The 24789-nt window shown below is 37.4% G+C and overlaps 9 protein-coding genes across 9 annotated transcripts; 5 read left to right on the forward strand and 4 right to left on the reverse strand.

Annotated features, from left to right (window-relative positions):
- Nucleotides 1-208: 208 nt before the first annotated feature.
- L201_004854 (uncharacterized protein) lies at nt 209-1156 on the reverse strand (the record flags this gene model as incomplete). The annotated part of the gene is made up of 3 exons (XM_066220591.1): nt 209-334; nt 466-688; nt 828-1156. 3 exons carry the CDS (start codon nt 1154-1156, stop codon nt 209-211), a joined length of 678 nt encoding a protein of 225 aa, XP_066076688.1.
- Nucleotides 1157-2465: 1309 nt separating this feature from the next.
- Nucleotides 2466-4303, reverse strand: L201_004855 (uncharacterized protein; the record flags this gene model as incomplete). The annotated part of the gene is made up of 7 exons (XM_066220592.1): nt 2466-2483; nt 2548-2630; nt 2706-2777; nt 2846-2994; nt 3066-3268; nt 3354-3992; nt 4220-4303. The coding sequence occupies 7 exons, from the start codon at nt 4301-4303 to the stop codon at nt 2466-2468; spliced, it is 1248 nt and encodes a 415-aa protein (XP_066076689.1).
- Nucleotides 4304-5224: 921 nt separating this feature from the next.
- Nucleotides 5225-6958, forward strand: L201_004856 (uncharacterized protein; the record flags this gene model as incomplete). The annotated part of the gene is made up of 4 exons (XM_066220593.1): nt 5225-5508; nt 5642-6127; nt 6226-6532; nt 6665-6958. The coding sequence occupies 4 exons, from the start codon at nt 5225-5227 to the stop codon at nt 6956-6958; spliced, it is 1371 nt and encodes a 456-aa protein (XP_066076690.1).
- Nucleotides 6959-9124: 2166 nt separating this feature from the next.
- On the forward strand, nt 9125-12421 carry L201_004857 (uncharacterized protein; the record flags this gene model as incomplete). Its single annotated transcript, XM_066220594.1, has 5 exons — nt 9125-9281; nt 9350-9410; nt 9482-11048; nt 11112-11670; nt 11763-12421. The coding sequence occupies 5 exons, from the start codon at nt 9125-9127 to the stop codon at nt 12419-12421; spliced, it is 3003 nt and encodes a 1000-aa protein (XP_066076691.1).
- An 842-nt stretch (nt 12422-13263) lies between these two features.
- L201_004858 (uncharacterized protein) lies at nt 13264-14472 on the reverse strand (the record flags this gene model as incomplete). The annotated part of the gene is made up of 10 exons (XM_066220595.1): nt 13264-13389; nt 13469-13608; nt 13688-13748; nt 13814-13843; nt 13905-13927; nt 13982-14106; nt 14160-14211; nt 14267-14286; nt 14356-14383; nt 14448-14472. 10 exons carry the CDS (start codon nt 14470-14472, stop codon nt 13264-13266), a joined length of 630 nt encoding a protein of 209 aa, XP_066076692.1.
- Nucleotides 14473-14862: 390 nt separating this feature from the next.
- L201_004859 (uncharacterized protein) lies at nt 14863-17630 on the forward strand (the record flags this gene model as incomplete). Its single annotated transcript, XM_066220596.1, has 4 exons — nt 14863-14871; nt 14943-15102; nt 15188-15507; nt 15609-17630. 4 exons carry the CDS (start codon nt 14863-14865, stop codon nt 17628-17630), a joined length of 2511 nt encoding a protein of 836 aa, XP_066076693.1.
- A 373-nt stretch (nt 17631-18003) lies between these two features.
- On the forward strand, nt 18004-19186 carry L201_004860 (uncharacterized protein; the record flags this gene model as incomplete). The annotated part of the gene is made up of 4 exons (XM_066220597.1): nt 18004-18507; nt 18572-18679; nt 18792-18812; nt 18884-19186. 4 exons carry the CDS (start codon nt 18004-18006, stop codon nt 19184-19186), a joined length of 936 nt encoding a protein of 311 aa, XP_066076694.1.
- Nucleotides 19187-19837: 651 nt separating this feature from the next.
- On the reverse strand, nt 19838-21330 carry L201_004861 (uncharacterized protein; the record flags this gene model as incomplete). Its single annotated transcript, XM_066220598.1, has 4 exons — nt 19838-19946; nt 20027-20257; nt 20328-20848; nt 21031-21330. The coding sequence occupies 4 exons, from the start codon at nt 21328-21330 to the stop codon at nt 19838-19840; spliced, it is 1161 nt and encodes a 386-aa protein (XP_066076695.1).
- Nucleotides 21331-22388: 1058 nt separating this feature from the next.
- L201_004862 (uncharacterized protein) lies at nt 22389-24397 on the forward strand (the record flags this gene model as incomplete). Its single annotated transcript, XM_066220599.1, has 8 exons — nt 22389-22422; nt 22475-22563; nt 22631-23036; nt 23099-23211; nt 23279-23603; nt 23675-23861; nt 23926-24102; nt 24172-24397. The coding sequence occupies 8 exons, from the start codon at nt 22389-22391 to the stop codon at nt 24395-24397; spliced, it is 1557 nt and encodes a 518-aa protein (XP_066076696.1).
- Nucleotides 24398-24789: the final 392 nt, after the last annotated feature.

The following is a 24789-nucleotide window of genomic DNA, read 5'->3' on the forward strand; positions in this document are numbered from 1 at the left end:
TCACACTAAATCAGTTGTGCTATAACCATTACAAGATCGGTAAAGACAGGATACAAAAGATGCATAATAGGTAAGGACACAATCCGTATAAATGATAAAAAGGTGACCTGAAAGACCTTTCTCAGAAAGGCTCTTTACAGAAGGGTTTGGAAAAGTCCATCAGGAAGGGAGATATGTACAACGTCTGAGTAGTGAACGAGACTACTTTCTAAGCAAGAACTCTGATTACACCTAAACCACCAGCTAAAACGACGGTGATCAATGATAAAGGTGATAAATTTGGCATTATAGTTTGTTGACCTGCTGAACTTGCCGAGGAAGTTTTTGCGCCACTCTATATAAGTTACATATAGTATATAAGATTAGCGTTCGATCAACGTGAATTAGTTGGAGAAGAGGTAAGAATTTGAGGAAAGGGAAGAAGAATGAAACATTACCAAACAAATACATGAATAAAGGACTTACAGTTTGAGCAGCACTTGTACCTACTAAACTTTGACTTTGACTTCTTGTGGTCGTATTATAATTTGTTAAACCTGAGTGTGATGATGAAGCTGAAGTCGCTGATGCTGAAGGTGCAGAAGAAGGTGTTGCGTTTGGATCAGCTGATGTAGCTTCTGCATTAGGGGCTGTAGCTGAAGTTAAATCGTTGGCTGCTGGTGTACTACCTGATTCTGTTGCTGTTAAACTATAATCATGAGATGAGAATATCAGTTAGTATATAACCTCGAGGGAATATGATTTCATAAAAGAGAGATTAGAGTTTATCCAAAGATGAAAACAGAAAAAGTGGTTTATAATTAGATAAAGGAACCAAATCAACTTACGCTGGTCCAGCACCTGCAGCTTCACTTCCACCAGAACCATTATAAGTGTATGAAGCCGTAGTTTCAGCTGCTGCTGTAGCTGTTGCAGTATCACTTCCACTTTCATCTGATTCATCACTTGATGTACTTGAATCACCTGAATTTGTAGCATCTCCTGTACTTGATTCATCACCAGTTGTAGTGGTTTGTCTTTGATAAACACCTACTACATTTCTTGCTACAGGTAAATTATCTCTTAAAATTGGTTTGAAATTATCTGTAGAAGGTGCAGATGAAACTAAAGTTGAAAGGACTGTGAATCCGATAGTAGCTGGAATGATGAATTTCATATTGAATATATGTATATATGTATATTGTTTGGTTGTTGATAATATCTACAGTCTATGTAAAAGTATTGGATTCAACTAATTCTATTAGTATACGTTTGTGTGGGAAATACAATGGTGGGTTGTAGGTGGTAGTATTTCTACTTACTGTATATTTGCAGATGTGAAAAAGATCGTATAATTTGTTTGAAGGAAGGAGAGTGAGTGATCACTACTAAAAGAATGTTATTGAGATTGACACGATTGAGGTATGCTAGAAAATGAAGGGATGAAACAGATTCAATTTTGAAAGCTATGATCACTGCTTTTTAGTCTATACAGTAGGAGGTTTAAGCGCAAAGTCCACCTCCACTGACTCTCACCGCAATTCATTAATTTCAGTAAGGTATTACCATTCGCGTCCAAAAATACCTTTTTCAATTTCTGATTTGATTTTCAGGGTAAATATAATAACTTAACCATTCAAAGTTTAATCAGCATTCAACATTTTAACATTTTGCATTTTACATCATCAATTAAAAATGGGCTTCTGTCGATATAGTTGTGGAAGTAGTGAATATCTTTCGTAATAAAGTACAAGTAGTAGATGAAAATTAGCATGAATATAGTATAGCCAAGAAATTTATTATATCAGTCGTTAACGATGTTGCGAGTGAAACGATATTAGAAGTTACTACTAAATAACACTACATAACGATTTCCACAATCTCGAAACAGTGGTGTATCTAAATCAAAGAGGAAAGATTACTGGAAAATAGCTTTGCTATTATACATGCATACGACCATACACCATATCTCTCATCCTATCATTCAACAAGTTGAGATTTGTATGACGGAACCTGATGTGAAGGATGAGCACTCGTCGCAGCTCTCTTTCCAAATTTCACCTGATACTGCGATTTCCAAACAACTTGTAACTGGATAGGTGTGAAACGCAGTCTTTTCAGCTGAACACACATATGTGCAGGGGTATATATACATATATATATACCGAGCTGCTTTACTGAATTATCCTTCTGTTCGTGCTAATGGTCAAATCATAGAAAGCATTGTTCGTTATACTGAAATTTGCATATTCACATCAAGTCAACATGTTTATAAACATAAAAGAAATCATAAATCGTTAAGATCATACCAAGCATCAAGCATCGTTGGTATCAAAAGGGGGAAAAATGGGGTATATAAACATTCGAAATTCTAGGAAGACGGGTAACACTTTATTGATTTGTTTTTCTGGTTTTTGATATTCGGTTTTTAGGTTCCTCTATGCTCTATTCCGTTACCGAATGAGGTCCATACAAGCTCTCCAGGATTAAGCAGAGGTGATGTACTATGATCAAGTTTCAAAGGCAGTCATACAACATTAGTTATATATCGAAGAACACCCAACTTACCCATCCACCAAGAGAAGTGATACTTCCGTCAGGGTTCATTAAAGCATTATCTTGGTTAACACCTTGCATGTCCTTCATTACACCTATTGAACATACGATAAACTCAATGATTAGCTTCTAACGCTCAGATCTACTGGATTCGCTTCGAGGGAACTTACCGAAAGGAGAGAATCTTTCAATGTAAGATTGTTGTTCGAACCAACCTGCCATTTGAGTGTGGAAGTTCCAAGCTGGAAGAGAGAAAATAATATCCTATTAGTCTAGTACCCAAGGAATGAAGAAGTACATCGTCACTCACTGTCTTGAGGTGAGCATTGGGCACCACCATTGTAATCTTGACAAGCGTATTCGGTTACCCAGATATTACCACCAACAGCATTGTGGTAATCAGTAACGTATTGTTGGAATCTTGCAACACTGGTGTCGTAGTAGTGAATAGGGTAGAAACTGAATACAATCGTGGGTAATTAGACGCATGAACAAGGTATCCCGTTAAAGTAGATGTTGTAATCACTTACTCAGGAGTACAATCGGCTTTAGAATGTCCTTGATCGACACAAGCTTTGATGAAGTCTTGGACCCAAACCAAACCATCTGGAGCATTGGTTGGAGCAGCAGCACCGAGTCTGATACCTTTAGCTCTCATAGGTAAGAAATCGTTGATCCAGTAACCTACTGCATCGGCAGCAGCTACATCACATTGACCTTTTTGATTTGGTTCCTATAGCACGAGCGACATGATTATCAGCATAATACATTCCAAGTTATATAATATCATTATCAATATCAGCCCGAAATCCACTCACATTGAAGAATAAGACGTTCTTGACGGTTGATGGCCAACTGCCTTGTTGAGCGTACCAGTCACCGACATGTTTCGGACCCCATAACATAGGAACAGCTTCTAAACCAACTTTATCTGCTGAACCTACAGTGAAAGGTGACCAAGTATAATACCAAGAAGCTTTATTTCCAATATAGTTTCCTACGTAATCTGGTTGACCTTCAGTTGCCCAATCACCATTTGGCCAAGCGATACCTAATTTAGATCCTACGTTGGTTGAACCGCCTGATACTGCACCTGAATAAGTTACAGCTGCTGAAGAAGTCTCTGCTGGTGCAGCGGAAGAAGAAGTTTGTTGTTGATCCGCTGATGATGATGATGCGTCGGTTACGATAGCGTTGATAGCTGCATCCGTTGGTGCAGCTGCTACTGCACTTGATGAAGTTGCTGTTACAGCTGAACTTGAAGCTGCGGCAGGAGCAGTGTATGATTCACCTCTAACTCTACATTTCTTACCGTCAGCTTGTCTTCTGATTAATCCTTTTTTAGCAGGTGTAGTACTTCTTCTAGATACTACATCAGCAACTTTTTGTCTTGAAGCAAGGTGTCTATGGTAAACATCTTTAGGTGATCTTGCAGCTGGTCCGTGAGCTAACGCGGTCTATAAAGGATAAGTAGAAGAATGATTAGTGGTAATTTCCAACGAGTGCCAAGACTGTCTGAAGAATGAAAGGATAATCAAGCCAGACGCATTGACTTCTTGGCATTCAAGTTGTTTTACGTTGGAGCAGTATTCACATCAATAGATTAAGACAGTAACAATCAAGGTAGGAAGGGAAATTATCTGCAATGCAGAATATGTTCAAAACTTCAGGAATGAGTACTCACTGGTACTTGTTCTACACCACTTAAAGCAGCACCAAGTAAAGCGAGAGTAGGAAGAATGTTGATTAGAGAAGCGATAGCAATCATTGTGTATTGTATAACTAACTTGTTGATTCCAAGAAGCTGTTTGAGATGGATGTTTTGGACAAGAATAGTCGTTATCAAAAGACTAAACTTTGTTGTATTTGTTTGTTTTGTTATCTTTACTATTATAGCTTCAATGAGACGTTCAGTTTGACGTTGAAAATTGACTTGAGAATCGATGTTAAATCGTTGTTGTGCTCGTAAGGAGTAATGAACGTAGAATAGCAAGTTAGATAAATGAGATAAATCCAAGAAAATGAAAAAGATCAGTGAAAACCAGATGGAGATATAATAAGAAGTGAAAGAGAAAGTGAAGTAAAAAGGCTATGATGGAGGAAAGTGGATTCTTAAATGAAAGGTGTGAATCAAACAAAAAAGGAATGCTTTGCGTGAGAGTTTACTGTAGATGGAAGTTTATGCGAAATGAAACGAAGATCGAGAACTTTTCGTATGAGAACAGTGCATGCATGACGTTCTATTATCGATTATCTATCATCTATGAAACACACACTCAAAATGGTTGCCAAGGTGATATAAACAAGTTGAATTGAACAGGGCGAGGGTAGTTGCATAATCAAGGAAAAAGATCAGTCACGCACAGACCACTTTAAATTTCTTTTGCGCTAAAACCTACTTTATCAAAGGGTTTATTTTCATATGAAACGCGTCAAAGAGCCGTGTTTAAGGGGCATACGTGACATAAACAAACTAATAGAGAGCGGAGCATATATAAGCGGTCCACGTTGTTGCCTCATGGGTACTTTTCACATATTCTAAATCGGTCGCCGCGAAATGTTTTTGGAGACCCCATAAATACCGGGTTTCCATCATCAGCATGAAGGATTAGAGGTGTTCATATGAATTTAGTTATTAAACCTTTTCAACTATACAAGCGCAAACGATCGACAATGGTAGACATATAATATGAGATCTGTGAAGTCCTCAACAACTCATCAAGCAGGGCTGTCTAAATATGTCAAAGTCAAAACTTGGCATGTACTTGCATTATCAGCAGGTACACAAATTGGACTATTAATTTACGCTCAACATGTTGATTCTCATCCTGAAAGATACGGCGGTTTGAAATATACGGATGTAGATTGGAGAGTCATAAGTGATGGTACTAGATTGATATTCAACCCGAATGAAGGAGAAGGTAATATAGCTAGAGGATGGTTGACACAGTATTCGAGGCTGAAAATAGGAGAGTGAGTTTATTCAATCTCGCCTCTATCCTGCTACATCGTGCATCTAAACCACCTACAATAGCAGCAATTGGAAGTAGCAACATTCACACTATTACACCGTATTGAAAATGCTAACTTCAAACCATCTATTTAGCCCTTACGAGAGATCAACATATCGATATACACCTTTACTTTCATTATTAATTTCACCATGTTTAATCAATCCTCTATTAGGTAAATTAATATTAGTTTTAGTTTCGTTGATAATATCAATATTATTATTGGATCTATCTGAACAAAAGAATAAACTATTAATTCATGGTATATGGACTATACAACCTTTTGTTTTAAATATAAACACCAGAGGTTCACCTGAATCTATAATTTGTTTATTATCAATTTTGATTTTATATAATTTAAAGAAAAATCATTTTAATTTAGCAGCTTTTTGTTTAGGTTTATCAATAAGTTATAAAATTTATCCTATAATTTATGTTCCAGCTATTTGGAGTTTCTTATCTAGATCTTCAACATCCAAGATCGAATCAAACGATAATAGCTGGTTCGGTAAAAGAATATGGAAATTCGGTTTCGTTACCGCTTTGACTCTTCTTCTGGTTAATGGTCTATTATGGTCAATGTGAGTATGAAACGCTTACAGTCAGAGAATCGATTCCTCATTACTTCTGTTCCCTCAATTTTGTTTATTTCTTTAATGCTGATTTGTTGATAAATCAGATGGGGACAACCATTTATACAACATACATTTCTATATCACCTAACGAGATTAGATCATCGACATAATTTCTCGCCATACTTTCATCCAATATATTTATCTTTATTCCCTTCTGATGTAACCTCATCGGCTGTTTTCATACCTAGAACTATAGAAAATATACTACGTCACCCATTGACTTCATTTTTACCTCAAAATACTTTGGTTCTGCTAGTTGGGTTCATCTTACAACCTATAACAGGAATAGAATTTACAATGTTTATCCAAACTGCTGTATTTGTGATTTTCAATAAAGTTTGTACTTCACAAGTGAGTTAGAAACAAGACCACAATCATTTTCGATCACATTCCTCAGCTTCTCAATTGCTATTTCAAAGTTTGTTTCAGTATATCGTATAGATTGACTAATATTATACTTTTATCTTTTTTTTCTAAAACTAGTATTTTATGTGGTTCTTACCTTTTCTTCCACTTATAATACCTCGACTTCACTTTACTAGAAATAAAACAATAGCTCTCATCAGTTTATGGATAGTTGGTCAAGCACTATGGTTAAGTATTGGATATCAATTAGAATTTTTAGCAAAGCAAGTTCACATCTATTTATGGTTAGCTGGATTGACATTATTCGGAATAAGTTGTTGGATTATAGGTGAATTATTGGATGGTTTCCAATTTCAATCTAACACTAAAGATCATTCGGATTTAAGAGAAAAAAACCGAGATTCGAAATAAGGTGAAAGGTGAATAAACGATACAAAACAGACTAGTCAGTAATATCTTAACAATTTGGAGATATATAGTATATAGATGAGATCAGATGATCTGAAATATCCTTTATTCTTCCCCATAACTTATTCTTGCAAGACGGCCAACTCCAAGATACAAATTGTAGAGTTTGCGTCCTTTTAGAGTCCAACGAGAGGAAGCAAAGGTCATTGACATCGTAATTGAGCGGATTCAAAATATAGTAATTAGGCAAAGTCATGAGATCGTCAGCATGGTTGCAATTGATTTAACGGAGTCATCATATCTGATTTGACGCTGGGCTCCATCTACCAAATGAACGCTTTTATCAACAAACGATAGCATCATACCAAGAAATATGAATGATGTTTGCCCCATTCGGCTCCATGGAATTTTAGGCTATATCGAAGTAAATGACTGACTCCAACCCCAAAAGTATTTCATGTTTAGACTATTTTGGTTACGCTGAAAGGGGTATTAGCCAAAAGATATCTTACCATATATAGTCATTTTGGACTACAATAGTAGGCTATGCTATGCTATGTCATGTGAGTTGATTGCAATATTAAAATGGTCATTTTCGGCCCGATACGTAGTACTCACTGTAAGTAGTTTTCCGACTGTCCGGCCGATGGCGCGTTTCTTCACCATATTAAGATAATTCTTTAAACAGTTTTCACTAAGGTTAAAAACATGCGGGGCAAACAACAAGTAAAGGCGGCAATGGAAACTTACTTCTACAGGTATAGCTTTCAAGCCCTGAATAAATAAATAAATTCACTGTATGCTGGTTTGATGCTATAAACCCGCTACTACTGCAGCATATATGATTGACAGGTACCATGTAAAAAATTAAGGAAAAAGGCAACAAAGAAGTAAATCCGGTTTACCTAACATAAGGTAGCTATGAGCTTTGAGGTATCAAATCCCGCTTTACGGGCATAAGGTACAGAAATAGCAGATAGAGCATCATTGAAAGGTAACCTACCAGTAAGGTTAAACAATACATGAACCGGGTTCTCGTTTTTCCATACGATTGATTTGATTAACGATTTTTCATTTTCCAATTTCATTTGCTTAAGCACGTTGAATATCATACCAGCAACTGTTTTATCATTGATATGGATAGCATCAAATCATAATCTTGGTTCTTCATAGACTATCGACTATAGTACAGCGTTTTGTAACAAGCAAGTTCGAGCAAGGGAGGAGAATTCAAAATAAAAAGGGATAAGTACTCTGTTAACCGGAAAGAATACGGAATAAATCAAATCATTATATTGTAATATCCATCAAAACACGAGTTTTAGTAACCTTACATTAGTTATCGCACCATCCTTCAACCCCACTTTCAACAACCCATTCGTTGTCATCCTTTACCATCAACAACATCCTTTGACTCCGTCATAGTCGACATCTGATACAGTATATTGGAACGATCAAGGACCCCACAAAAACCCCCGCGCGGGATCCTCTTCTTCAAAGTTACAATCATCAAATTTTTCACTTGTTTTAGTCCAAATCAATAAACATCCTTTGAAGATAGACATCAATTCCAGACTTTGAATAGAACATATAGATCATCAAAAAGCGGATACAAGTACACTTGATTCTTTACACCCATCATCACACGGCTCACAATTACCTATCCTAGAACAGCTACACCTATTTTCACTTCACTTTTAGTCAATACGATTCCCCACAATACCAAAGGAAAAGGAAGAATCGATAACCTCTCTTGATACATCGAACGGCTTACTCTGAAATAAGAGGTCTTTTTCACCAATTGATCGGAATTAAGCTGGTAACATATTAACAAATAATAGACTAGAAAGATAGAGGTCTCAATCAGGTGTTGCCGCCGGTTCGCCCACATATCTAAAACAAACAGTTTTTTTGCCATCACATTCTTAAAGTCTATTGTGATAATCTAGACTTTACCCCACTTCCGACCCCCCCTATCGTGTAATATCGCAATCTATCTATTCTTCTACCCTTCAATCGTTTCTGAACTTGTCTTCTTTTACGACTACAATGGTGTTAGATTATGATTTGTAGTCTTGTCTCCTCGTTCAAGACAGAGAACAAATACCGATTAACCACAACTCAAAACAGTTCAACAATCCATTATATAAATCAAATAACACAAACACCATGATGGACGTACCATTACCTTCACCATCATGTTCTATAAGGTCAACTAAACCTGCTATACCGCTTCTCTCGTTAGCTCCTCCCGCTTTAGCTCTAGGTGATGAATTGGCTGTAGGTGAGCCAGGGGACGATAACAATGCTGGGGAAATATGGAATGGTGAGTGATTATGGTTACTTTACATGAAATGCTTGAACCGCCAACTGATGTTGAATTGCTGGGAGTAGTCATCACAAGAGCAGCTGATTTAGTTAAAGATGGAGAAAGGCTGGAAAATCTAGCATGGAGGTGAGTGACCATAAAATCAGCTGTTGATCAGTACTAGAAGACGTCAGCTGATCATAGCTTTACACAAATAGACATTGGGGTCAGCCACGTCGGTCTAATCAAGACGCAACAAGAAGATTATCAATGTCATCCCAAGCAACCACAGCATCTACAGCATCGATCCATACACCTATAGACTCAGCACCGCCACCTTTTTTACATCGTACTAGAAGTTCAGAGAAACTGACTTTTGGTGGAGCTCTGAAGTTATTATTAGAAAAGGATGAAAATAACTTTAAAGATTGGGTAGAAGATGCTAAAAGGCATTTACCTTCACCTTCACCAATTGGACAATTATCACCACCTATAATATCTGTACCTGATACACCTGTTGCGAATGTTGAAATCAGATTGGTTGAACCTACTCCTGTTCCAAGTAGAGTAGGTAGTTTAGGTGGATCAATGAATAATTCAGGATTATTATCTTCAAATACAACAATCCCACCTCCATTGAAAGAAGATATAATAGGTGAAGAGAAAGCTACTAAAGCTGAAAAAGATAAATTGAATCAGAGAGTTTCTTCCACTTCAAATTCGGCTTTGGGTTCCGGTTTATCAAAACCAATAAGCACACCTACACCATCAAGAAGATCTTCATACTCCAAGAATAAATCAGGAAATTCACCCAAAAAGAAAAGCAGTAAATTTTTCGTACAATCTTCGCCTGGTAGATATAGTGGATCAGATTCATCACATCCTAATCATACTTCTCCTGATGTATCTACCCTTGCTCAGATACCTGGTCACAGCACCAGCACTGCCAAAGTAGTTTCTCCCTCCATAACATTATCACCTAATCACAAACATGGTAGAAGAAGAAGTTCAGGGGATTCATCAACAGGCTTGATTATGGGTAAAGGCAAGCCCTCAGAAAATCACTCAACTCACGTTCATCCTCATCCTCATCCTCATCCACCACATCAAAAAAGACATGTATCATTATCAACTATGAAAGGTAAATTTCAAGCTGAAAAGAGACGTATGGCAGAACAACATTCAGCTTTAAATGGTGAAAAAACAAAAGATAATGAAGAAAGTGGTTGGGAAGATGAAGAAGAAGATTTAGGTGATGAAGATGGTGATGAGAATTGGAGTGATGAGGATGATTCACCAAAAGATGATAAAAAGGTCGAGGAACAAAATGGAAAACTTGATCATGCTCCTCAATCTACCACGGCGGAAATAACGCACGAGAAGGAATTACAAAAAGAGAAAGAGAGAGATAACAAGAGTAGTAGTAGTAGTAGACCATCGTTAAATAGAAGAAGATCATCCTCAAGACCTAGAATGGGAAGAACAACTTCAGATGACCATCAACCAGATTTATTAACTTTATTGACTAGAAAACCTTCTCAACATGGACAAACTCATCAGCATAAGGATGCACCACCTGCTCCAGCACCTACACCTTTAATTAAAATGTCTAAAAAAGAAAGACTAAAGGCTAAAGTCGAAAGAGAAAAAATTGAGGCTCAATTGGAAGCTCAAAGACAAAGAGAGATGTTTGCGAAACAACAAATATTCGGTACAAAGAACATTAGTCACAACCAGGGTTTATTAGCTTCTGCTTTACAAAGAGGTGCAAGTATGGTTAACCTCGTAAGTAGCTTATCTTATCACATCGCCTTCGAGTATCTTTGCTAAGTTGTACTGCTTTCATAGACTTCACTTGATGGACCTACGATACGGCCTTCGCCCACCCACGGACAATTACCTTCTTTGGCATCCTCACCTGCACCTGGACCATCTCTGTTACGAAGTAAATCAGTTGTAGCTATGCCTGTACAAACGGGTGTTAGCGTTACGATCCCACCTCACGCTTTGAATGCTGTTAAAGAGAAACAGAAAAAACCTCAAAAGAGTAGTAATAGTCAAGAAAAAGCAAAAGCTACAGTAGAAATGGAATCTTCATCCGAAGAAGAGAGTGATGCAGACGCTGATTATTTGAATACAACGCAAACAAAGCAAAAACTTGCCGCACTTGCAGCTAAGAGAGATGCTAAAACTCATACTCAAACTAAAGCTCAACCTCAAATCTCACCTCAAAATCAAGTAACCCAACAAATACAACAAAAGCAGCAGCCTCGACCCCAACCTCAACCTACTAAAGCTTTGCCTGCCTTCCCAAGGATGAATGAATACGGTTATGTACAACCTATGTCTCCAACCACAAAAAGGAGAAATATTATAATGGCTGAAATGAGTGAATCTCTTCGTCGCAGTAAGTTGTTTATTGATCACATACGCGGGCTTTATCCCTACTACACACTCTCAGTTCAGAGGGGCCTCGTCTTACCCATTGTTCTCTGATAGATGTGGTACTTGAGCGAGAGAAATCGTCTGGCGGTGGACCTCGCGCACTTGGTTTAATTAGACCACCTCCTTCAACACATACATCTAGATTAACTACTGTACATTCAGCTGTCAATTTGACTCAATATTCAAGAGGTGGAGGAGGAGAAACTATGGAAAGAACTTCATCGCATCCTGCAAGAGCTAGTCCAAATACGTCGCAACCTTCTTCACATACAGGAGCAATTACAACTATACCTTCACCACCAACCATACCTCAACCTCCATCATTAGATACAACAAGAAGGAGAACTACACCTAATATTCTAGGTGGTGGGAATTTCCTAAGACCTTTGACTAAAGCTTTAACTGCTCAAGCTGCACAACCTCAAAAAGGACAAGCTCAAGTCAGAATATCTAATCAAGTTGAACAGCAAACATTGAATAGAAATTCAAGTTCAACAAATTTATCAAATAATGATGGAAATGGAAACACAACTGTGAATGGAAATATCATTAATAATATTGCAAGATCTGAATCACCATCAAATTTAGGAGCTCCAGCAATGATGAGAAGATCAACTGAAGGTGATGAATTACATAAAGAAAGAGAAAGAAGAAGAGAATTAGCTAGAAGAAGAGATACAACAGATACAAGTTATAGATTACATGGTTGGTAAATCTCAAAACTCATTGTATCTGATCTAATCGCCACAAGGCGAAACAAAACAACATACAAAATTCAATCACAAAACAAGCACTCTTTCTTTTTTTTAGGGATTTCCGGGTTTTCAGCTTTGATTACATATAAGCATTTTATTTTTCAACTTAGGTCAAATCAATCCGTTGTACATAATTAGTTAGCATTTACAATTATAATCAAAACATCACATCATCAAAACAGAATTCATTCATTTCGATATTCATCTCAATTTGTAATTTTTCTGCCTTTTTTGTTTTTTTTCATCCAATGGGCTTTATATGTTCGTCGTTGATTTCAATATATTTGGCAATTCTTTCTGGTTTTCTTTTGCTTTTAATCAAGAAATATAATCTGTTGTAATATCATTAGTCACACTCATTCTTTTTTTGTTTCCGAGAATGACATTATTTTATACTATATATTCATGCAATGCATTTTCCTGACAAAACATATCTGTAAGAGTAGGAGGATCAAATTCTCTTTTTCTGAACGGCATGAATCCATCTAGGGGTCGAGACCTTTGATAAGTATCATATGGATTTGGATGAACGAATCTTAGTATACAAGAAGGAATAGTATACTATGCACATCTACATGTTCACTTAATGGCGCTATTATCTGCATCCAATATTGCCTACAACCAGTTGACTACCAAAGAGGCGCGAACGCGATAATCCGTGCATCAACGAGCGTCCCTTGGCGAAATAGCTTTTCATGTGATATACCTGTACGGTTTGCACACTGTATTGTCCATAAAAAACCTCCGCTATCGGAAAGAGCCATGCCCATTGGTGAAGATGAGGTATGCATCAATGCTGATCACATAAAGTCATCGTCACTCCATTGTTCCTTCTCTTGGAATGCTTCTTCGGTGAACATCCCATCATATGAACGAGCTTTTTTCTCTTCTTCCCATTTCTGTCTCTGCTCTTGCTCCTGCTTAGCCTATAATTTAGAGAGCAAAAGCGTCAGACCCTAAACAAGGGCTAATTTCGTCCGCTAAATAAGATCACGTAATGCTTACTCGTTCAATAGCTCCTGCTTTCTTTTTTCTACCTTCTTCGCGTAGTCTCTCTTGCCTCTCTGCCTCGTGATCCACTCCTTTCACTATTTTGGTTTTATTCAATCGATTTACTATGGCATTATCTCGGGATGGTACATGCACTAAAGAAGGAAAACTTGGTCAGTCAGTTAATCATTGACATGGAATAAGGCATTGCATGTGAAAGAAGTGGTTATTTACCTCGCTTGACCAGCTTGTCGGAATGGAAAGATACCTGACCTACGGCCATATCTCCAGATTTCTGTAATCAACAACGTGACTGATCAGCGATTAGAACTGTCTCAGACAGACGAATTTTTGACGTACCTTCAGATTCGTGAAAGGTGTATATATTACCTATATTCCGTCGCGTTAGCCTATCCCTGTATGACCAACTTCATTGCAGTAGTAACCTTACAGTAATATTATCCTTCTTATTGCCTAGAACACTGGTAAGCTGAGGTCAGACATTCACAATACGCAGACTTAGCCTACCTTCTATACTGTTCGCTTTCACCAGCTGAGCCATGTCCATCACTAACGCCTGAGGGAGTTTATCCCATTCTCCATACGGTTGATCCGCTGTATGCCGTAGGTATACATGTGCTGAAGATAATTTGCTGCGATACATATAAGCTGGCGACTCCCCAAGTTGAGAAGTTTAGTAGCTTACTCTACGTGAAACCATATATCGGTAGGTAACCCATATTTTAGCAGTTCTTCATCTGTTTGAGGAAATCAGCGCTGATCAACAACAATAAAACGGTTTGACGGACGGACTTTCGACTTTATCTCTTCCCCTAAGCATCAAGACTTGACATCAGCTAGACCTTCTGCTAAGAGATATCCAGCTGATACATGATGCTTACATATACAACGTCGCTGGCGGACTGACAGCTATGTAGACCAAATAGTTAGCTTGTTTCAGCTTGCAGAAATGCTAATAATCGATTAAACCTACCTTTTGAGGTGAAAAAGATGACCATTCTTTCGATCAAATATTACAGTTCAGGATGGCCGAGGCTGGTATGAGTAGATTTATACTTCTTTGTAACAAAGTTAGGTATAATTATTTCTGTATAACAAAATGTCAAAATAAAACAGGTGAACCTCCTCCACCGACACCGTCTCACCCTTTTCTACCTTTCTACAGTGTGTTTCATATTTAGTCCCGAAGTACCGATGCATGTGGCACTCAAAAGACAATGATGCCCCGCGTTTCTTGATTTTGTTAAGATTCTAAACCTTCACGTTGACAATGATTCTTGCTTGAAATATTATCATGATATAGCCTGAAAGCTCTGTTCGGGTTTGACAATCTGATCTGGTTATCAAAAGAACGAGTCGTTGAGGAAATAAGTATAAGAGGGGTCAAGATGTCTTCGGTAAGCTGCCATCGACCGCATGAGTGTATTAGCGACCTTTTCAGCTAATTATGGCTTCCTCTTTGTTTTAGATTGACGAATTCGCGATACCGAATACAATACTTCGTCATTTTGATTTATCGTCCACGCCATGGAATGAGTTTACTGCACCTCAGATAGAAGATAGAAGAAAGAAATTACCAGATGGTAAATTGTTCTTTGATAGATTATTGGAATTGGTTGGTCTTGAGGGTTAGTTCTTGGTTATCCTTCCCTTTCCAAAATCCTTTAAACAGACTTTCACTAATTATCTTTTTATGCTTGAAACACAATATAGGATCATCATTATATCCACCCAATACACCTGCAGCTCTACGTAGATTATTACATACCATTCAATCATTAGAATTAGATCGGTTGAAGAAAGATTGTTTTTTATATTACTTGTTAAAAGACTATGATGTAGCTTCGACATTACAGTCTCGACCGTCAATGGATATAGATGGTCAAACGGAAGATGAAGAATTAACTATTGTTACTAAGATTAATGGTGAATTAAGTGGAAAAGCTCAAGTATTCGCTAAGAAAAGATGTATGTCGCAAACGTGGAAAAGGTTCATTGATGGTTACTGGGCTTTAGATCATGGTTTATGGGAAGTAAGTTGTATTGTCAATGGACTTAGAAGTCTTACATCTTGTAAAGTTCATCAGCTAGCTCTTCCATCATCCACTGACCTATTTTTGCTCGAATGGTATAGCTCGCAGTATCCTCCTTATCTGATCCATCGATAACCACATTAAATTTCGTTCCATCAATAATACAAACACTTTCAACTCATGTTTCACCACCTTCAAAATCATTATCATTGATACATCAATTTTTGACTTTTGCACATCCTGAATTGACTACAAAAGAAGAAAATGATATTAAGTTATTATCTTTAGCTTCAAGTGGGAATCTACATCAGGCATTTTCTTTGATTCGATCAAATCTAAAACCAGAAGATGAAAATGAAAGAAAGAGATTAAGAGAAAATTTATATTTATGGATTTTAGGTACTTCGAATAGTAAACAAATTCAAAGTAGATCGTTAAAAGAATTATTACATATACCTTTATCATTTGAAGAAAATCAACATTTGATTGAATTCTTATTACATCCACCTAATAAACTAAAACATCAAACAAATAATAAAGCATTATCATTATTACATGATCTGATTACTTTAAGATTGATTCATCAAGGCCAATATAGTGAATCTTTATTATTAGATAAACAATTAGCTGGTACAGGTGGTAATGAAAGAGATCGTCAAAAACGTAGAGAAATGGTCAGAGAATTCATTTCAATTTTACCTCAAGCTCAAAGACAAGCGTTATTAGCAGAATCTTCCTTAGACGCCAATGATGATAATGATAAATACGCTCAAAGCAATGATCAAGAAGATAGAGATATGGCTTCTTCCTGGGTAAACATACAACCACCTCAATCAAATGGTCCTTCATACGCTGAAATCGCCTCTGAACCACCTTCAATCCCCATTCCATCCGTATTACCTACTCAACCCCCTTCCGCTTCGACTTTTGCTGCTGGTCAAATATCTGCACCTTCACCTTCACCTGTTCCAGTAGCTACACCTACTCCAGTCCAACCTTCAACTACACACACATCTTTATTCAATGCTGCTCAAAACGCTCCATTACCTTCTTCACCTCAAAAACCAGCATCACCATTCTCAGGTCCACCTAGATTCGCTCCTGGATCATCTTCAACTGGTCAAAGTCAGCATAACCCATCACCACGAAGAGTTTTATCGGGAAGTCCCTTCAATCTACCTCCATCATCATCTTCCACTTCAAAAGCTCGTGGAAGTCCTGCTCCTGCACTCAGATTACCTAACACAATCATTAATGATGATGATGAAGATGATGAGGATGGATCAGTACTAGGTAGAAGGGCGAACAATAGAGGTCGAGGTAGATTAAATAGAGGAGTTTCGCAAAGTGTTGAACCTGACAATGAGAAAGAAAATCGAGATCAAAGTCAAGTCACTATGGATATCGATGAAGGCCATAACATTGAGACAATAGACGAAGAACCTTCCTCATCGAAACCAAAGAGTCATACTGAGCCACCGAGATCAATCAGAAAATCCAGAAGAGTACTATCATCAACTCAACGACGTGAGCATGATGACACCGCCTCTCCACCGCCAACGGCAAGTACAACAGGTATCAATGGAATGCCCGGATCGTTTTCAACCTCGAAACAAAAAAACCCTGCTCATGATGACAAACATCTGAATTCTGATGAAGAGATGCCTCCACCACCTTCACGATCAACTAGAGCTTCATCGAACAAACCTGAATCGAGTGCAAGTACAAATAATAGAGGTAATGGTAGATCACGTATGACTAGATCAGTCTCAAGAGCAGTTATATCTGATGATGAAGATCATAGTGAACGACAACAACATAAGACACCAAGTAAACCACCTGCTAAAAAGTCTAAACTTACTCCACCGCCTACAACGACACGAAAAAGAATACCCAGATCAAGTTTAGCTCCAAGTGAATTAAACGATAATAATGATCATGAACAGTCACAGTCAGTTAGAAGATCAACTAGAAGTAGAACTGCCAATAGTGTTCAACCTTCTGAACAAGGTAGTCCTACACCGAGTGAAACTGGTTCAATAGCTAGATCCAGAAGACAATCCACCAGAGCTGGAAGTGCTACACCTAGAATGAGTACTAGGACTAGTACAAGAAGGGGATAGATCAAAAAGTCTTGTATCCATTACGTATCTTGATCTTGGCATGTATAGCATTACAACTTCATTAATTCATATAATGTGTTTTCTTCAGAAGTGATTTACTCAATGTTATGTTTGATCCGGTAGTTAGTCACCGCTAACTTAATTATTGGTGATTCGATACCGAATTGACCGATAGCCGAGCATTGACAGATAACCAAAATATCGCCAATACGATAGATTTTGCCCATTCGTTCTCTTTTTTTGAAACTGACTGTTCTGTCATCTTCGAAAAGTTTGTGTAACTAAGACCATAAAGAAGGTCGCATTCTGAGCATTTCACTTCCAGTGCCGTTATTCGCTAACATCTTTGTACAAACCACACTGTCAACGCAGAATGACATCAACCAAAAGACCATCTTCACCTAATTCGTCGACTTCTGATCAAGGAGAATCTTCAACGACGACTAAGAAAGCTCGACTTACCACTCCGCTATCTGGATCTAATGAAATGAATAAGGATAAAGCAAAAGATAAACCAATATCATTACATTCATGGTTACATCCATCAGAACCTGAATTAATTTTAACTCATTCTCCAGCATTACATTCATCAACATCAACTTTTTTAGGTTTTGCAATATCTTTTTTACCTCCAACATATATAACTTCATTACCAAGTTTAGAAAAAGAATGTAGAAGAATCATAAGAGAATTAAATGTTATTAATTTAGTTGGTGATTTAGTTTCAAAAGATGGTGAAGGTGCATTTCAAAATGGTCAAGGTAAATCACCAAATAATCCAAATAGAATAAGAGAACCAGATCATAGAATTTGGGCATGTAGAACTTTAACTTTAAAAGATGGTAAAGATGGTACAGGTGGTGAAGATGATTATCAAGTGAGTTTGCACTTTCCATGATTTAGATGTATATGATATGTGCTAATTCCGATCTCATTTTTAGCTGTTAGAAGCTTCTTTTGATGATAATGAGAAATACGGTTCACAATCGATCTTAAAGACTTTGAGAGAAAATAATGGAATTGACGTCCTATCTCTATGTTGTAGATGGGTAAGTTAAGAAAATGTCACATTATCTTTTACAGCTTAATTAGATCGAAAAACCCTATTGAAAAACTGATAAATGTTTAATTTCCTTGTCTTTTTCACTTCTGATTCTACAGTATGGAGGAGATATGATAGGTGTGAGTCCAATCTATCATATAAATCACAATGTAATTTTAAACTGACATCGTTTATGAATTATATCACGTAGCCACAAAGATTTCAACATATTTCAACAACGATATTAACATCTTTAAAAACGACGTTGAAGCTAGTCACTTTAAGAGATTTAAGAACAAATTTAGAATCTTTAGATGAAGAGATAAATTCACTTAGATTGAATATATCTAGTTCTCAAAATGAGATTGGTAATGTAAATATAGATATCAAAGTTCAAGAAAAAGGGAAATATGATGATATTGAAGATGAAAAGAAATTAGAAAGATTGATTGTTGCAAGAGAAAAAACTAAAGAAGCTTTAGAGAAAAGATTAGGAAAATCAGAAAGTGGATAATAGAAAATTTCAAAAATGCCTCAATATCAACAAGCGATAAATCAATATCATTACGAATCAAGAGAGTAATTCCGATTGGATCGAGATGGAAATGAGCAGATATCTCAATACTTAATTTTCTCGAAGCATCAACGTTGCATTGTTCTCATTGTATCCATGACAAATTTGTTGTCAGAAACCAGTTAAATGGTCTTTTTGTCCAATGGATACTCTCACCCAAATCTCGTTCGACTCAAAATACACGCTGTTCGACCTATCCCAGGAGGCACTCAGGAATGATTAGGTTATAACAGTACTGTCGGGTTTACATATCTCGTATATGCATGATACGACCGGAGGCACCAGTTGAGGAGTGGGGATATATAGGCTACAATATGTGGAAATACGTTTGTTTTTACATATAACTATTTGCATAGTGTTTCACTATCGATTGATTAGGTTAAAAACAATTCAATGGATGTTAATTGAGCCATTATGTCTCGACGGAAATTTCTAGGTCACAAGGTCTGATGCTGTAAAACTTCTTCGTGTCTAATCAGACCATTTTAAATGTATGAATGTTTATTGAAACAAATCATCTTGAAATACTTGAAGATAATCTTTCTCTACACATTTTTATGATAATAATGGATTTTTGCTTAATTGCGACATTTAAGGCGCAAGTTTCGATATATCTGCAGATTTCGCTTTACCTTCCAAGATTAATTCTGCCAAGACTTTTCCTGTACCTGGACCTTGCGTTATACCCCAACATGATAATCTATATTGATCAGGATAACAACAGTGAATTAGCAAGAGAAATTGTAGGTCTATCATGAAAAAGATTAAGGTCCAACTTACCCAGAACCAATCCAGACATTCTCCACACCCCTTACTTTCCCTACCAATGGTCTACCTCTATCAGCAATAGGTAAATAACAAGCTTGTTCAGCAACAATCTCAACATTTTGTTCTGTAGTGAATATATCAGATAATGCTTGTGCTTGTTTATGTAATTTTGCTATTGCATTAGGTGAAGGTGAAACTTCCGCTGAAGTCTCAGGTAATGGTTCATCGTCACCTGCACCACAACTAGAAAAGTATGTCAGCGTTGCAAAGTAAATTGTCGTAGCAGTGGAGTAATGGGGGGAGAATCACTCACATATACGTGGTTCCATCAGGTCTAGCATAAACTTCAGGTTCAGCAGCTGAACCATCTTTTAAAGTCATACTTGTGAATAAACAAGTTGCTGTCAAATCTTGTTTTGTTTTTAATATAATTGAATGTGCTCTATGACCTTGAACACTTAATTTTTGACCTATCTTTGAACCTAATAAATCATTTGATAATCTACCTGTCCATGGTCCTGCACAAATTACAATTGAATCTATATCATCTATCATTTCTTGTTTATCATTATCATTTGATATTGTACTATATGACACTGATTTAGGTGTATTTGTTTCAGGATTTAATGATAATGATTTTACTTGACCAAATTTAATTTCGGTATTGGGATTTTCTAAAAACTTTTTACTGAAAAATTCTGTAAATAATTTTGGATGTACTTGTGCAGTTGTTTTATGTGATCCTAATGATCTTGATGAATGTACTAATCCATTTTCTAACCATGGTAAAGGTGATGATTTTTTAGATTTTCTCGTAGCATCTGTTTCAATTGACTATGTCAAGTGGCAAAATCAGTGAAACAATCCCAGTCAAAGGAAATTAAATAGGATGGTACAATGAAAAGAAGACGAAGGATATTCAGTTTACTCTAAATGAGCGAACGGTAATTTGAGATGATTTTGATTATATGAAGAATAGCTAAGATACTAAAATACTAAAGACTTAAAAAACTCACAAGGGTATCAACAGTTCTATAACCCCATTCTTTTTGACCATTAAATTTATTTGATAATTCCTCATGTAAGTTATAACTCATTTCACTTAAATCAGAAGTTGCACTACCATGCCAATCTTTAGCTAAAAAACCACCTGAATATCCTGAAGCAGCTGATGCAATTTTATTACCTTCTAATATAGTTATTTTGGTTGTTGGTAATCTTGCTGTGTGAGTAGCTAAAAAGTATGCTGTTGATACTCCACATATACCACCTCCTATTATCACTACATGTTTTGGTGCTGCTGCTGGAGGTGACATTCTGATGTGATTGTTTCGTCTGAATAATGTATCGCTCGAGTTTCCTCACCAGAAAATATCACAATAGAAAGAAGATGTTTAGTTGTATACTACAAGTTAATGAGAAATTTTCAAGTTCAAAATCATAAAATCGCTAATGATGATATAGTCCCGAAATCAACCGGTTATAGCGTCATAGCAAAATATTCCACTGTGATAGTGTGGGACCTAAAAACTGCTTACTGGTATATCGTATCGCATCGCAGTTATCTACCTCCCACATCTGTTACAACTTACAACTCAAATCCGTTCTTCATCCTTGACTCATACATTGCCCTGATGGGATTCAGGCTCAATTGTCTGGCTCTTTGTTATGAAACTCAACGTCTCATCATTTCCGAATTTGTCTCCACCTAGGAGTGTATGACAGGATGTGAACAAATGATCGGCAAACACATGTATATACTACTGGAAGAAGAAAATCGAAAATATGTTCAATACAGCTTTTTTTCCCAACTCTGAAATCACTACTTGTTCATCCCCCACAGTGAAGAAATGACGATCAATATCAGTCAGTATCAGTGATACATTGTCACACATCATCATACCAGATCGCCGGGATTAATCCGGTTACGATAAACTCTGCTTTTTTCCTTCGAATCATCTACAAGTCAGACATACCAGTTCCCGCATATTGAAAGCGCAAGTTCTACTGTATCAGCGTATCAGCTAAACCGTACCGATCACGAATTTGGAATCCTGGGCGGGATTTCTGAACCAAAAGAAAGGTGTATCGGATGTTCCCCGACCTGCTTGGTGATTATGGTTCCCCGCCGGATGTCTCCCCGGTACTTCTGTCAAGCAGGACTTGTACCTCGATATAGTAGCCAATGTTTACATGTTGTGGAAATCACTTAGCTTGATGGTGGCAAGCAGGCCGAATCTCGAAATATATAAAGCTTACAGATTTTGACGATGTATACCAAGCAAAGACCACAACTCTAGTCTTACTCGACAAGCCTAATCGTCGACACCAAACCCTATTATCTAGAGAAATCCATCCACAACAGTATAACAAGATGGCGCCTCAAATCGCTTGGACCGATGTACCGAGTAAGTCTAGCAGTAAAGTTGAAGTGATTGTAATTACTGACTTCTATCCCAGACAACGCTCATGCTATATGGTATAAAGACGCTGGTTTGCGAAAAAACGTTGCCTTTGGCTTAGGTTTATGTCTTGTAATCGCTACTAATGTGAGTTGTCATATAGTCAATTGCTTCCTCTTCAGTTCACTCAACGCTGACGAAAATTTACAAACAGGGGTATCAAGCTACTCTATTGAGTGGTTTTCAAGCCATGCTTAGTTGGCAGACATTCTTCAGACATCCTGTAGGAACTCGTCTAGGTCTCTATGCGGCTTCGTTCTTCTTGCCATCCATATTCACCTCCTTCATCGGGGATTATATCTCCACCAAATATGGTCGACGATGGTGTATCATCATCGCCAATATTATAATCTTAGCTGGAAGTATTATCAACACTTTCGCCAACTCCATCGGCATGTGGGTAGCTGGTAGAGCAATTATCGGTGCAGGTGTAGGTATAGTTAAGGTTGCTGCTCCAGTACTCATTCAAGAAATCTCTCATCCTCGACTCAGACCCATTCTTGGTTCTGCCTACCAAACTTTCGCATATATCGGTACATTCGTTGCCGCTTTTATGACTTGTAAGGTCTGCTATCATTAGAAAGCTAATATAGTCCTCGCTGACGACCTATTTTGTCATTAGTTGTCGGCTTGTATATCAAGGGGGACTGGGGATGGCGATTCCCTTCTCTTCTGCAAATAATCGGACCTGTAATGGTTCTTATTGTGACCTTTTTATGTCCTGAATCACCAAGAGTATGTACAAAGCATCATTCACGTGTAATACTGTAGGTGAGACTGATGTCTAGTGTTTCTTTGGCAGTGGCTCATCAAAGAGGGAAAAGAAGAACAAGCGACTAAGGTTCTTGCTACCCTTCACGCGAATGGTGATGAAAACGACGCTCTTGTCCAGCTCGAAATCAGCCAAATTAAAGCAGCTCTAGAACGAGAGGTCAACATGAAACAAGCAAGCTTCCTTGATTTCCTTCGAACACCTGGTAATCGAAAAAGATTAATTACTCTTGTTGCCCTGGCTTTCTCTCTCAACTGGATGGGTAATGGTATCATCACTTATTATCTATCGCCCGTCTTGAAATCGGTCGGCATCACAGCTCCAGTTCAAATCACTTTGATCAACTCCGGTCTTGGTGAGCATTCGCCTCGTCATGATGATCAGGACTTGAAGAACGCTACTGATATTGTGCTTTATATCGACCAGCTCTCTGGAATTTGATTTTAGCTTCCTGTGCAGCTATTGGCGTGGATAAGTTTGGCCGACGACCTCTGTTCTTGATATCATGCTTGGGAATGCTCTGCTCTTATGGTGTGGTCATGGGTCTATCAGCTGGTTTCGCTCAAACCAAACAGCACTCACTTGGTATTGCTGTAATTCCATTCCTCTTTATGTACGTTTTATCCACCATTCCATCGATCATATAGATTATAAGGAACTGACGAAATTGAACATAGTTATTTCGGATTCTACGATATTGCATTCACTCCCTTACCTATTGCTTACACTGTTGAAATTCTACCATTCAATATTCGATCAAAGGGAATGGCCCTTTTCACTTCAACAGCTACATTAGGAAATGCTTTCAATCAATTTGTTAATCCAATTGCTCTTAAGGCTATCGCTTGGAGATAGTGAGTTTCAATCTAAATTGTCAGATACAGTATGAACATTGTGTTAATGTTCATTTATTCACCTCCCAGTTACGGAGTATATATCGGTATTCTGATCTTCTACTTCGTTTTCATTTTCTTGCTTTTCCCCGAGACTAAGAGACTTTCAGCCGAAGAAGCTAGTAGAGTATTTGATTATGGTCGAAAGGGAGTACCTCGAGCATCAGAATCAGACGTTGAAAATACCCTTCCTCATCGAGGTGGTGCGGACTCTCCAACAACATCAGAGAATAAAGGCGAATTCGAGCACAAGTAGAATTCAGGTGACTCGGGTGCGGCAGCGCCAAATTTTCTGAAAAAATGGTTACAATTTTACATTTTTCATATTTGCCTTTAGCGTTTATAGTACAAAGATTATAACTCTGTTTATTTCGTTTTCTTTCCAGTTTTGAAATCCGTATTTTTCCTCGCGTTTTATGTTTTATATTTGCTTTCCAACAAAAAAAAAAAACAGCCTATGATGTGATGCTATCCTATTATATTTTATCTTGTTTATCTGCAGCAAGCAACCTCAATATGATGAGATTTACCGCTGTATTACACCACTTATTATTTACACCTCAGTATCACTTGGCGATACTGCAAGTTGGTGATAAATCATGAGCATGCTGTGATTGCTTACCATGCATAAAGTTTCAGTACAGTTGT

This window comes from Kwoniella dendrophila, chromosome 6 (genome assembly GCF_036810415.1).
Source record: "Kwoniella dendrophila CBS 6074 chromosome 6, complete sequence".
NCBI lineage: Eukaryota > Fungi > Basidiomycota > Tremellomycetes > Tremellales > Cryptococcaceae > Kwoniella > Kwoniella dendrophila.